Source organism: Bison bison, unplaced genomic scaffold, assembly GCF_000754665.1.
Source record: "Bison bison bison isolate TAMUID 2011002044 unplaced genomic scaffold, Bison_UMD1.0 scf7180017864160, whole genome shotgun sequence".
Lineage (NCBI taxonomy): Eukaryota > Metazoa > Chordata > Mammalia > Artiodactyla > Bovidae > Bison > Bison bison.
In genome coordinates, this window is record NW_011494732.1 from 6,848,900 (window position 1) to 6,863,326 (window position 14,427).

At 46.2% G+C, this 14,427-nt stretch overlaps 1 protein-coding gene across 2 annotated transcripts in view; it reads left to right on the top strand.

The window, feature by feature from the left end:
• The window catches only part of KDM2B (lysine (K)-specific demethylase 2B), a 119,183-nt gene that overhangs the window by 1,680 nt on the left and 103,076 nt on the right, over positions 1-14,427 (top strand). For both annotated transcript variants that reach the window (XM_010841340.1, XM_010841341.1), the window contains exons 3-4: positions 2,772-2,850; positions 4,228-4,274. In XM_010841340.1, coding sequence (XP_010839642.1) covers positions 2,772-2,850; positions 4,228-4,274 — 126 coding nt within the window. The remainder of the gene's footprint in view (positions 1-2,771; positions 2,851-4,227; positions 4,275-14,427) is intronic.

Consider the following 14,427-nt stretch of genomic DNA (forward strand, 5'->3'; position numbering starts at 1 on the left):
GTGGGCCTAGGCCCGGCCCGCGCCCACCACCAGCCCCAGGGTGGGCAGAGCCAGGGGCCCGGCGGACAGAGGGACCTGGGGACCGACGGGTGGACCTAGGGAGGGCGGGTGCGCCGCGTTCTACCCCTCCCGGAGCCGGCTCAGCTCCTTGCACTGCACGAAGTACGGCTGATGGGCTGCAGCGGGCCAGGGTCACCCCAGGGGCATTGGGGTGAGGGCCCCCCAGGCCTGAAGCCTCCCTAACCCCGTGCCATTTCGGACCCTGCCAGTTGGGCTCTGGAGCTGGGGACGCCCCGGATCACTTACTGCACCTCCTCAGGCCTGGGGTCTACTGAACCCCATCACCTCGTGGGCTTTGCCAGACTGGAGCAGGGTGGGTGAGCCCGGAGTTGTTGGCTGGCCCCCAGTGAAGCCCAAGGCCTCTAGTCCTGCAGCCCTGATGCTTTGAAGTGGGGACTGCAGGTAAAAGGGTTATCCCCACTCCGGCTTCAGGCTTCCTCCTGGCAGTTGGAGGTGAGGACTTGGGGCACCCCCCTGGGAAACAGGGTCTCTTCCCAAGTCTGAGGCCTTGAGAGCTCTGTCCCTCTTGTGAGCCCTGCCAGTTTAGAGAAGTTGGAGAAGCCTGGGGGCGTTGGCGATGTCACCCCAACCTGAGACCTTCGGGACCTGATTTTCAGCCTGACCCTGATACTCGCAAGGTGTCTGGGGGGTGTCTTCCAGACCATTAAGTGATGCTCTGACTTGGGTCTAAGGCCTGCAAGGCCCCTGGTTGGGCCAATGGGATTGGGGTTTTGGATTTGTTTCTGCCTACTTGTCTCTCTGTGTCCTTCTGGGATTTAAGTTCATTTTTGCCTCTCAGTTATTTGGGTTTCCCTTTATATTACTGTTTCTATTTTGTTGATCCCCCATTCCCCTTGGAAAACCCTCCAATCCCTCAGTGAGCTGATTAACAGGGGAAGAGCCTCCCCCACCTCCAGGTTCTGGTTGAGTGACTAGGGCTGTGGGGTTAGCCCCTAGGAGAGACAGGGCCTGGCTTTGCATTTTTGAAGTTTCTCTTTTGTGTCCTTTGCTTCCTGGAGTGCAGGGGTTCGGTGGTAGGGGGTAGTTGTAGGGGAAAGGAGGAAGAAATTTCTTCTAGCCTGCCAGGTCTTAAAGAGCATTGCACGCAGAGGCCGGATAGTACAGGGGCCTAGTCCCAACTATATTTAAATTTCCTTAGCACAAATGGGATTTTAATTCCTCTCCTTCCCCATTTTTCTTGAGTCGTTTGGCGCATTGTAGGAGAAAACAGTATGCAACTCTTCCTGGTCATTGGTGAGGAATTCTCTGCCCAGGATCTCATGTTTTCTCAGGCTCATTTGAGGAAGTTGAAGCTGACCCTGGGGCTGGACTTTGGGTGTGTGTGTACTGGGGAGGAAGGTAGTAGTGGGGGGAGGTTTCCAGTAAGGGAGATTCCTTAAATCTACTGTCTAGGCTCCTTTCAAAGAAGAGGACTCTAGGGTTGTTGGTTGTTAATTCAGATCTTGCCCCAAAATTCGAGGGAGGAGCTGAGAAACAGAAGGAGCCCTTAGCCTGGATTCAAAATAGAAGCTTCTTAAACTTCTCTGCCTTTAAATCCTTAGGAATCCCCATTCACTAGGAGCCCCTGGGGATCTGAGCTGCTAAGGTCAGGGCTTTCCCCAGCTCTGGTTTTGTTCTCTCTCCTCTGAGCAGAGTTGCCTTGGCCTCCCTGCCCCTGCAACCCCCCAAGCTGCCCTAGTGAACTGTTTCTCTGGGGCAGGGGTTTCAGTGCCCTGAGATCTCATCTGTCTCCCTTCTGACCGGCCAGGGCGGGCTTGTGTCTTAGTGAATTGCTTTAGTTACCTGAGGGCTTGGGGGTGTGTGAGTATTTGTCTTAGCCTCCCTCATCTCCATATTTAGGAATAAGGTTGAACTCCCCTACTTTTGGAACTCAAGAGGATGGAAACTAAGGCTTCCTTCATTCTCCCGGGCATTCCATAAGGATGTTGGGGTCTCCGCTAGACAAGCATCCATCAGACAGAAAACTAAGTGGTGAATTTTCTTTGGGCCTCACTATGTCCCCTTCATACAGCCTTCACCTGGGCAGCATCCTTCTGGGTTATCCAGCTGAAGCAAGTGTTGCGATGGCTGCAACAGAATTTTACTATTAAGACAACAAAGCTGTGCCCAGTTCCCTAGTTATTTTGGCACCAAATACACAGTTTCCAGGGAAACCGGCTTTTCCCCCCCTCCCCTTCACTACGCAGGATATTACAATAAGATCTTCCCTGATGCTCAGCTACAATGAGAACCCTCCTCCCAGCCTCCTCTATGGGGCTTCAGATCCTCCCAGGTGGCATTCTTCAGTTCTGCAGTTCCTTTACTTTCTGAGCTCAGCCTGGGATGCGTTTTCTCCATCCATCCCTCTTTCGCAGTGAGAGCTGGGGCTCTTTCTGTGTGGGGCTCTTTCCTGAGTTTCCTTCCCCAACCCTCGCCGCCCTTGGGCTTTCATTGACAAGTTCTGACCCGTGGGGCATGCAGGGAATGACTGAGTAGGCAGAGGAGCCAAGAGTTGGCATAGCTTCTCTTGGGCTTTGCCTCATCCATTTCCTTGTCATTTTCTAGGGATCTCTTGCTCTTTGAGCTGGTGCCTACATCTCATATAACCCCTGCCCCTTCCTCCATCAATGTTCTTCCCCTGACCGATGGATCATGGTTCATTTCCTCCTTCGTGACTTAACCAACCTGATTTAATTCTCATCTCCAAACAGATTTCAACTATGAGTATGTGCAGAGAGAAGCTCTCAGAGTTCCCCTGGTATTTCGAGAAAAGGATGGCCTGGGAATTAAGTAAGTTGCTGAAATGAATTGCTTCTTCCCCTGTCTCCTTCCCTCACACAGTTTATAGGTTGGGATGGATTTCTTCCACTCTTTCCCCTACCTTTCGTCACTGAGCAGGATTTTTCTCTGTTATTTGGGGATTGCACTTCCTTGTTCAAGGCCTGAAAGAGGAGGCAAAAAATCTCCAACGATGGGTCTGGATTCTCAGAGAATTTGGATGGAGAGGTCACAGGGTACTTCAACCGTGTGGACTTTCCCTTCTGATCCATCCCACTTATACGCAGTGACTTCCTAAAGGGGAACTGAGGCAGTGCCTAAGCTGCAAAGGGATTAGCCAGCCTTTGGGCAGAGGCAGAATGCCTATATGCCTGTTTCTACTCAGACTTCCCACTGTATGGGAAACTGGTCCTTTTCTTTGGAGGGCATGTTCCTTTTTTTTTTTGGCCCTGCCTCTTGGCATGCAGGTTCTTAGTTCCCCGAGCAGGGATCAAACCTGTGCCCCCTGCAGTGGGAGTGTGGTATCTTAGCCACTGGACCGCTGGGGAAGTCCTTGGAGGGGATGTCAGGACACTAGGTCCTGTCTCCTCTTTCTGCTGGTGCCCTAGCACCTGCCTCCCCACAGTGGCTTGTTTGGTTTACATTCTCTTTGGAGATCTGTCAGAGCTCCAGATCGGGGAGAGATCCCGGAGGAAGCCTGGAAGAACAGGTTTCTGCCCCTGGGGCAGGGGTTGGAGGAGGTTGAGGGTGTCCTCGTCACAGCCTGCCTCCTTCCACAAGCATCTACGGCCAGATTTGCTCAAGAGTCTCATTCCTATGAATAGAAATGAAACCTTTGGCATCACTGTCAATTAATAGTGAACATCATCACTGCCACAGTAGCCAGGGTCACCAAATCCTTGCAATCGGTGTGATGTGGTTTTTTTCCCCCTCGAAACTTAAAGAGGTTCCTCCCACCCTCCATACAACACCTTATGGAAAGTATTTTCTAAAAGTGGAGCCACGGAGAGAGCTAGCCACTCTAAAAGAAAGCAGAGGTTTGAATGCCCAACTCTGGTGCTTACCTTGACAGCACACTTCAGTCTTCCTGGGAAAAGTGGGTGGGGGGACAGTGAGTTCCATCCTCTTCTCTGTAGCAGTGTTGAGTTTGGGTGTCGGGGAGAGTGGGGTTTGATTTGCCTGTTGAGTTGAGAAAACTGCTCACTAGTTCCGGGGTGACCCTCCAGGCACCAACTCGTCACTACCCTTTTGCTGAGTTATCTCATTGTGGATTTTCAGCCTGAGAACCAGGGAACTCTCTTAGAAAAATGGCCTCCCCTGTCCCCATTGTGAGATCTAACCCTATTCTTTCTGGCTTCCCACCAAATGTCTGCGTTCCTCTTTTTCCAGGATGCCTGACCCTGATTTCACAGTCCGAGATGTCAAACTCCTAGTGGGTAAGTTGTGTGCATGGCGGAGGTGCTGCAGTTGGGGATGGGGGGCCCGGGGAGCAAGGCCTGTACCACCTGCCCATTTGGATATTTAACTGCCTCTGAAAAGAAAGTCCTCATGGGAGGAGGCAGGAGCAGGTGTGAACTGTAACCGTCTCCCTCTGGAGAACAGGTTGGATTGCAGAGCCGTAAGAAGCTGTATTAGAGGGTGTTTGCCAGTGCAGTTTTATGAGGCTGATTTGGACCCCAGCCTCCAGCTTGAGTGTCAGCAAGGCAATCTTAGATGTCTTCTGGTGTTTGTTTGTGGGTTGCTGGGTAAACATTGGGTGCTACGTGACCCCTGCAAGACTTTGAGAACTTCCAAGGGGGAGGGATTACTGTTCCCTACTTCCTCTGGGTTCCAGACAGGTCTAGGGCGGGGCTTGGCCCTGGGCACCTGTAGAGCTTGGCTGATCACTGAGTGTCCTAGACTCTTGACCAGGTAGTGGGCGGCCTTTCACATTTTACAGGAAGTAGTTCGATACATCAATTCTTTCCAGAAGTGTTTCTCAAGTAACTCGTACATAGCAGGCGAATTCAGAGCTATGAATAGGACAGACAAGAGCCCTGCCCTCTTGGTTGGAGTGACAGTCAAAGAAGAAGTAAACCATTTTTAAAATTTTATATCTTTTCAGAAGGTGATGGGGCTATGTAAAAATAAAGCAGCATTAATGGGATGGAGGTTGTTGGAGCTATGTTTACTTTAGATGGAGGTAGTCAGGGAGGGCCTCTGGGTGGAGGCGATGAAGACATTTGGACAGAGACCTGACTGATGAGAAACTAACTGTGGGAAAGAACATTCTAGATGGAGGGATAAACAAGGGCAGAGGGTGGGGGAAGAATGGGAGGGGTGAGGAGAGGTAGGAGAGGTCTCAGGGCCAGGCTCACAGTGGGCCCTCTAGGCCCTGGTGGGGAATCTGGGTTTGTCTCCTGGTATAATGGGGAGGCCCTTGGGGAATTTTAAAGTGTGATGAGGGGGTAGCTTTGTGATCTGATTATTTTCTTGGGAGGGGGAATTAAAAACATTTTTTAAATTGAGAGATTTCATATACCATAAAGTTCACCATTTAACCACTTTAAAGCATGCGATTCAGTGGTTCTCTTGTTTTTTTTTTTTGGCTGCATCCCAGGGCTTGTGGGATCTTAGTTCCCTGACCAGGGATTGAACCCTGGCTGCGGCAATGAAAGCGCCAAGTCCTAACTGCTGGACAGCCAGGGATTTCCACAGTGGTTCTTCATATATTTACAGTGTTATGCAATCGTTACCCACTAATTTCAGAACATTTTCATCACCCTCAAAGTAAACTCTGTACCTCCCAATTCCCCTTTCCCTCCATCCCCTGACAACCACTAATCCACTTTTTTGCCTCTGTGGGTTTGTCTATTCTGGACATTTCGTATAAGTGGAATCGTAATATGTGGTGCTTTGTATGTGGCTTCTTTCGTTTGGCCTCGTGTTTTTGAGGTTCATCGTGTAGCAACATGTCTCAGTACTATGCTGCTTTTTATGGATGACTAGCATCCCATTATATGAATAGGACCACATTTTGTTTACCCATAAGTCAGTTGATAGACATTTGGGTTGTTTCTGCTTCTTGGCTTTTGTGAATAATGATACTATGACTATTCATGTACAAGTGTTAGTGTGAACAGACATTTTCACTTCTTCGGGGTAGATCCGTAGGAGGGGAATTGTTGGGTCATGAGGTAACTACATTTAATCTCTGGAGGAACTGCCAGACTGTTTTCTAAAGTAGCTGCACCCTCTTTTTTTTTTTTCCAGTTGTGCCATTTTAAATTCCCATTAGCAACATACAAGGGTTCTAATTTCTTTGCCTTCCTTGCTCACACTTGTTATTGTCTATCTTTTTTATGCTAGCCATCCTGGTGAGTGTGAAGTGATGTAATCTAAGTTCTATCAAAGCTGACTCTGGTGGCCGTGTGGAGGATGCAGGCAGCTGACCAGGGGCAGTGCAGATGATCCAGCTTAAGTTATTGACCCAGAGGTGTGTTAATGCAGGAAAGACTAGGACTTCTCTGGTGGTCCATTGGCTAAGAATCTGCCTTCCACTGAAGGCGCAGGCTCAATCCCTGATCAGGGAACATGCCTGCAGCCAAAAAAAAAAGAGAGGACCAGTTGGCCATAAGGAGATAGAGCTGTTGACAGAAGGATCTCAGTTAATTGATGAGGGTTTGCTCAGGAGAGATTTGTTTTTTTAAGCTGGATTCTAGAAACACTGAAGGAAGTGGATGTCAGAGCGGAAGGAGGCAACCTTCCAGGAGTGAGCAGAAGATGGGGCGATGGACCCCATGAATCGAGTCTTAGCATAGGTCACTCTTGCTGATGCCTCTGCCCAGCCCCAACTTTTGTTGTTGGGGCTCAGCTCTGCTTTTTCACTGAGTCATTTGGGGCAAGCTACTTCACCTGCTTAAGCCTCACTTTCCTCAGCTGTGAAATGGACCTGATAGCAGAATCTGCATCAAATAAGGATCCTATAAGAAAATGAATGAATGCTTGGCTGATTGACTGGGGCGAGGGTGAGGGGGTCTCAATAAGTGGTCCCTATTATTGTTCTAATGGAAGGATGTGGATCTGATGAGATTATCTTTACAGACAAGGATTAAAACCAGATTCTCAAATCTGGGGTTCAGGCATCAACATTACAGTTTGAGTAATATTGCTCTTTGCCCTTTTGAAAAATTTCCAAGCCCTCCGTGAAAGTGCAAGTCGCTCAGTTGTGTCTGACTCTTTGCGACCCCATGGACTATAGAGTCCATGGAATTCTCCAGGCCAGAATACTGGAGTGGGTAGCCTTTCCCTTCTCCAGGGGATCTTCCCAACCCAGGGATCGAACCCAGGTTTCCCACATTGCAGGCAGATTCTTTATTGTCTGAGCCACCAGGGAAGCCCAAGTATACTGGAGTGGGTAGCCCATCCCTTTTCCAGGGGAATCTTCCCCACCCAGAAATCAAACTGGGGTCTCCTGCATTGCAGGTGGATTCTTTACCAACTGAGCTATGCGGGAAGCCCTCTGTAGCTTTGTTATTAGTTCTGGTTGTATGTAGGCTGCCTCTTCTTTCTTTGAGCCTCATTCTTCTCATCATGAGAGCAGGATTCAATTTCTTTTCCAGCTCTTGAGAAGCTTAGGATGCCAAAGAAAGTGGGAATTGTGGGACCTCCCTGGTCGTCCAGTGGTTGGGATTCCACGGTCTCGGTGCTGGAGGCATGAGTTCAATCCCTGATCAGGAACTAAGATCCTGCATGCTGCACAATGTAGCCAAAAAAAGGAGGGTGGGGAAGGGGGGAATACCTGCAGCCCATGTCTCTGGTGGTGATTGAATGGATTGGAGAATATGAAGGTGCTTTGTAGAAGTCCAGAAGCTCTGATACTGTGAGGGATGCCTGTGATGGCAGTTGGCAGGGGGTATGATAATGCCCATTTTAGTCTCTGGGAGTGCACACAGGCTTCTGGAGAGTGGCGATGGGAAACATTTGTCACAGTGACATAAGTGACAAATGTAATTCAATCTGCCCTAAGCAAAACAGAATTCAGTGGTTTACATAATAAGTTCAGGATGTGACCTTAGGCATAGCTAGATCTAGATGCTCTAAGAAGATCTCAAGAACTCGGTTCTTATTTTTTCGTTTCTGCTTCCCTTTTTTTTGTTTCCTCTTTCTGCTTCATTCTCTAGCAAGTTTCTCCCCATGTGGCAAGAAAAATGGGGAGCACAGCCCCACGCCCAGAGCTGCTGGTGGGGTCCACCCAGCAGAACCATGTGAACTGAGAGGGGAAGGAGTGACCAGGCCCCTAGCACAAATGGAAGGTTTTTGTTTGTTTGTTTGTTTGTTTTGGTTGTGTTGCTTGCGGGATATTAGTCGCCCAACCAGAGATTGAACCCTGGTCCTCTGCAGTGAGAGCGTGGAGTCCTAACCACTAGACCGCCAGGGAATTCCCACAACTGGGAGTTCTGCTATGGAGGGCAGAGTATAGCGATGGCTGGATCATCCCTTTTGAGTTACTGGGCTATCTCAGCCTATCTTCCAGTCACTTGCCCCCTCCCCAGGCCCTGTCTCTTGGGAGAAGCGGGTTGGTGCATGACCAGCTCTCAGTTCACAACTTGGGGCTCCAGACTCTTCTCTATCTCCTGAGATTGGGCTTTTTTCCCCCTCAGCCCTGTTTATCTGCCCACTGGGAAGACAGACACCTAGCCTCTGTTTACAGTTCCTCACCTCTAAAGAACAGAAATAGAAAGTGGCACTTTTCATTTCTTTGGTAATGTATGCTTAAAATAGAAGTTTTTATTGAAGTCTAATACACATACAGAGAAGTCCACAGTAGTTTAAATGTGTGTGACGTTAACAATCGAACCTGCCTGCCTGAGACGTCGTTTCAGTCGTGTCTGACTCTGTGTGACCCTGTGGACTGTAGCCCACCAGGTTCCTCTGTCCATGGGATTCTCCAGGCAAGAGTAGGTTGCTGTGCCCTCCTCCAGGGGATCTTCCTGACCCAGGGATCGAACTCGCATCTCTTATGTCTCCTGCATTGACAGGTGGGTTCTTTACCACTAGTGCCATGCAACCCCGGGATCAACCCCTCTTGAATTCCTGTCCAGGCTTTCCCTCCGCTGTTTTCCTGACTTCTAATAGTGTAGATGAATTTTGCCTGTTTTCATACTTTATGTTAGTGAAGTCATACAGGGTGTCTGTGCTCTTGATTTTGGCTTCCTTCATTCAACTTTGTGTTTACAGGATTCACCCAATGTGTTGTGTGCAGTTGTAGATGGCTTATTTTCATTGCTGTATGGTTTTCCATTTATGTGATTATTTCCCAGTTGATTTATTCATTCTGTTAGTGGGCATTTGCGTGACTGCCAGTGTAAGGCTGTGTGCATGGTGCTGCCATGAACATTCTAGGCATGATTGGTGAACAAATGGGTACATTTCCGTTGGGCATATACTTAAGAGCAGAATTGCTTGGGTCAGAGAGTTAGCATGTATGTTCGGTTTTAGTAAATATTGTCCAATAGTTATCTAGAGGGATTATTCTGGTTCTGCTGGCTCCATAAGCTCACCAAGAGTTGGCGTGTTCATCGTTTTCATTGTGGTCACGCCTCCATGCTGATGGGAGTATCGTTCTAGTTCACTGTGTTTCAGTTGGCATTTTTCTGATGACTCATGAAACTGAGCTCCGTTTCATTACATGTATTGGCTATTTGGAGATCTTCTTTTGTGAACTGATTGATCAAGTCCGTTTTCCATTACTGTAAAGACTATCTCTTATTTAAAAACATATTTTTTTAATTCAAGTGTAGTTGATTTACAATGTCGTGTTTGTCATGTGTGCAGCAAAATGATTCTGTTACTGAATATAGTTCCCTGTGCTGGACAATGGGGTGCTTGTTCATCTATTTTATATATAGTACTGTGTATCTATTAATCCCAGATTCCTCATTTATCCCTCCCCTCACCTTACCCTTTGGTAAGCCTAAGATTGTTTTCTATGTCTGTGAGTCTGTTTCTGTTTTATAAATAAGTTCATTTGTATCATTTTTTTAGATTCCACGTGTAAGTGATATCATATAATATTTGTCTTTGTCTGACTTCATTTAGCATAATGATAGGTCCATTCATGTTGCTGCAAATGGCAGTATTTCATTCTTTTTTCATGATTGAGTAATATTCTGTTGCATATATATATATATATATATACATATTCTCCATACCTTTAGCCATTCATCTGTTGCTTTTGTGTCTTAGCTTTTGTAAATAGTGCTGCTGTGAACATTGGGATGCATGTATATTTTCTAAATAGAATTTTTTTTCCTGGATATATGCCCAGGAGTGGGATTGCTGGATCATATGGTAACTCTATTTTTTGATTTTTAAGGAACTCTATACCATTCTCCACAGTGGTTGCACCAATTTACATTCCCACCAACAGTGTAGGAGGGTTCCCTTTTCTCCACATCCTCTCTAGCATTTATTACTTGTAGACTTTTTGGTGTTGGCCATTCCGACTGGTGTGGGGTGATACCTCATTGTAGTTTTGATTTGAATTTCTCTCATAATTAGCAATATTGAGCATCTTTTCATGTGCCTGTTGCCACCAGTACATCTTCTTTGAAGAAAGGTCTATTTAGATCTTTGCTCAAGTTGTATGTTTTTCTGATACTGAGTTGTATGAACTGTATATTTTGGAAATTAAGCCCTTGCTGGTTGCATCATTTGTGACTATTGTCTCCCAGTCTGTAAGTGGTCTTTTCATTTTATTTATGATAAAGATTGTCTCTTGTTGATTGTGAGGTGTATCAGTTTACTATGGCCAAGCATAGCACAGTACCACAGAATGGGTGACTTAAACAACAGAAATTAATTTTCTCGTAATTCTGGAGTTGGAAGTCCAAGGTCAAGGTGTCAGCAGGGTTGGTTTCTTTGAAGGTCTCCCTCTTTGGCTTTTAGATGGCCGTCTTCTCCCTCTGTCTTTACATGGTCTTCCCTCTGTATGTGTCTGTGTTCTAATCTCCTCCTCTTATCAGAACACCAGTCTTACTGGAGTAGGGGCCACCCTCTCAGTTGGTGAAAAAAATCCACCTGCTTGTAGAAGACCTGGGTTCGATCCCTGGGTTGGGAAGATCCCCCAGAGAAGGAAACGGCAACCCACTCTGGTATTCTTGCCTGGGAAATCCCATGGAAACAGGAGCATGGCAGGCTACAGTCTATGGGGTTGCAAAGAGTTGGATGTGGCTGAGTGATTAAAGCACCACCAAAGACCTAATTTTTAAACTTAATATCCTCTTTAAAGACTTTATCTCCAAATATGGTTACATATTGAGTTACTGGGGGTTAGAACTTCAACATATAAATTTTAGGGGACACAATTCAGCTGATAATATAAAGGTTCTTTCTGTATTCTGCATGTTAGTTAGTTTCCTACTTTTTGGGTTGCCCTGTCGTCCTCTTAAAGATGTCTGAGAGGGAGGGGACATATGTGTACCTATGGCTGATTCATGCTCATGTATGGCAGAAACCAACACAATGTTGTAACGCAGTTATCCTTCAATTAAGAATAAATTTTAAAAAGAGATGTCTTTGAATGAACAGGCAGTTTTAATTTAACATAGACCATTTAGCTCTTCCTAGTCCAAAAGTTCACATTGTGTCTTTTCAAATTAAGAAAATTTTGCATAGTGCAAGGTCCCGAAGATATTCATATGTTTTTCTCCAAAAGTTTTATTGTTTCAATGCTTACATGTAGTCCATCTGGAGTTGATTTTTGTGTTTGGTATGAGGTGGGGTCAAGATCTTTTTTCCCCCCCAATATGTTGAAGCTGAAACTCCAATACTTTGGCCACCTGATATGAAGAGTCAACTCATTGGAAAAGACCCTGATGCAGGGGAAAGATTGAGGACAGGAGGAAGAGGGACAACAGAGGATGAGATGGTTGGATGGCATCACCGATTCAATGGACATGGGTTTGGGTGGACTCCGGGAGTTGGTGATGGACAGGGAGGCTTGGAGTGCTGCAGTTCATGGGGTCGCAAAGAATCAGACACGACTGAACAACTGAACTGAACTGAATATAGATATCCAGTTGATCCAGTATCATTATTGAAAAATCACTCTTTTCTCCATGGCACTGAATCAGGTTACTTTGTTGGGAAACAGGTGACTGCAGTTGTCTGAATCTGTTTGATGCTCTAATCTGTGTCTCCCACTCCCAGGATCGCTGTTCTGAATAGTTCATGTAAGAAGACTGGGGTATTTTCACATCTATGGTTTAGGAGTTGCGGGGATAGGGAGAGTGGGGAAGAGATTTCTTTTGTTGTCTCTGAAGATGCTTTAAACCCCTTGAGAACATGTACCGAGAAAGTGCAGGGTCTCCACTCCTTGTCTGGACTTATGTCACTGAAGATAGGAGGGCCCATGGCTATGGGGAGATTTGCGTATTGTCTCTTCATTGTATTTCTCTCTAATGAGGGTACCCAAGCCAACCAATGCTTCCTTTGGCCGTTTTTCTTAAAAAAAATCTCATGACAGATCACTTCATTCAGTATTTATTTGTTCACACCATTAGAGTAATACAGAGGAGCCTGGTGGGCTGCTGTCTGTGGGGTCGCACAGGGTCAGACACTACTGCAGTGACTTAGCAGCAGCAGCACCTCTTTTACTGTATGTTTACCGTGTGACCTCATTTTGTCCTCACTAATAATGGAAATTAAGTGCTGTTGTTCACTTTTCTGGGTGGGGGATCCGAGTCTCACAGCTAGTGGGCAGTGGAGACAGGATCCGAACCCAGTCCAGGGTATTTCTCAAGCTCATGCTTTTTAAAAAATATTTATTCATTTGGCTGTGCCAGGTCTTAGTTGCAGTGGGTGGGATCTAGTTCCTTGACAAGGAATGGAACCTGGCTGGGCCCCCTGCATTGGGAGTGGGGAGACCTCCAGGGAGGTACCCCAAGCCCATGCTTTTGCTTTATGACTTCCTACTCTACCCTCACCCTCCTCCACTCCTCCTTCACTCACAAATTTACTGGATGTCTTTGTTGTGTCTGGCCCTAGCTCTACTCTCGACTGACTGTGTTTAGGGAGACTACATTTTTACTCTAGAAATCAAAGGTGGCTGATTTGTCCTCAGACCTTATTTTTATTGTGTGTGTGTGTGTGCGTGTGCGTGTGTGTGTGTGTGTGTGTGTGCATGTGTGTGTGTGTGTGCAGCATGCTGGATCTCACTTCCCCTATCTGGGGTGGACTCTGTGCCCTTGTAGTGGAAGCACCGAGTCCTAACTGCTGGACTGCCAGGAAATTCCCAACTAATCATTAATTTTTTAACTTGAAGTAAAGTTGACTTAAAATATTGTATTAGTTTCATGTATATAGCAAAGTGTTTCATATACATATCTTTTCACATTATTTTCCATTTATAGGTTATTAGAAGATATTGGATATAGTTTTCTCTGTTATGCAGTAAATCCTTTTTGCTTACTATTTTATGTATAGTAGTTTATTAATCGAATACTCCTAATTTATCCCTCCACCTTTCCTAGAAGTTAAAAAAATTTTTTGTTTATTATTTATTTTATTTAATTAATTTATTTTTCACTGTACTGGGTCTTCATTGCTGTGCACGGACTTTTTCTACTTGTGGTGAGCAGGGACTGTTCTCTAGTTTTGGTTCTTGAGATTTTCATTTGGTGGCTTCTCTTGTTGCAAAGCACAGGATCTAGGGTATGTGTAGACCTTTTTAAAGTTGGTTTAAAAGCATAGACTTTAGGGATTTCCCTGGTGGTCCAGTGGTTAGGACTCCTTGCTTCCACTGCCTGGGACCCTCGTTCAATTCCTTGTTAGGGAACTAAGACCCTACAGGCTGTGTGGTGTGGTCAAAAAAAAAAAAAAATAATAATAACAGTAAAATAAAAATTGAAAGTATTTAAAATCCTGGACGACTTTTTAGAATTCTTGTAGTCTTGCTTTCCCATTTCACAGGAGGGAAAAACTGAAACCTGGAGAGAAGTTACTTGCGAGTTGCCCAAGCAGATGGCACATCAGATTCAAATGTAGGTTTGAATGTCAGCAATTGGGAAATGATGCTTGTAACAGAACCCAAGAGGAAACATCGATTCAGGTTAGGGTGTAGATGAGTTCAGTTCTGGCCACATTGAATTCGAGCTCAGGAGTGACATTAAGGCTGGACAGACAGGTAGGGCTGGCAAGACAGATAGAAGTGCCAGGATGGGGGAAGGTGCATGAGGCCAGGAGTGCTGAGGATCCCAAGTGAGGAGGGTTCCAGAGGGGTTCAGTTGTGTTCTCAGGTATGCTTTCTTTCCAAGAGAAACACCCGCCTCATTGATTTGTTCTGTTTCCATTTCCCCCTAAAATCAAAATCATTTTTTTTTTTTGGCTCCACTGCATGGCATGTGGGGTCTTAGTTCCCCAACTAGGGATCAAACCCAGGCCCCCTGCAGTGGAAGCACAGAGTCCCAACCACTGGATAGCCAGGGGACGTCCCTAAAATCAAACTCTTGATGCTAGGGGCATAGGGAAACTGTGTTTGCTTCTGCTCACTGTCTGCATTAACTGTTGTTCACTGAGACCTTGTTGTAAGCCAAGGATCTTTACTAT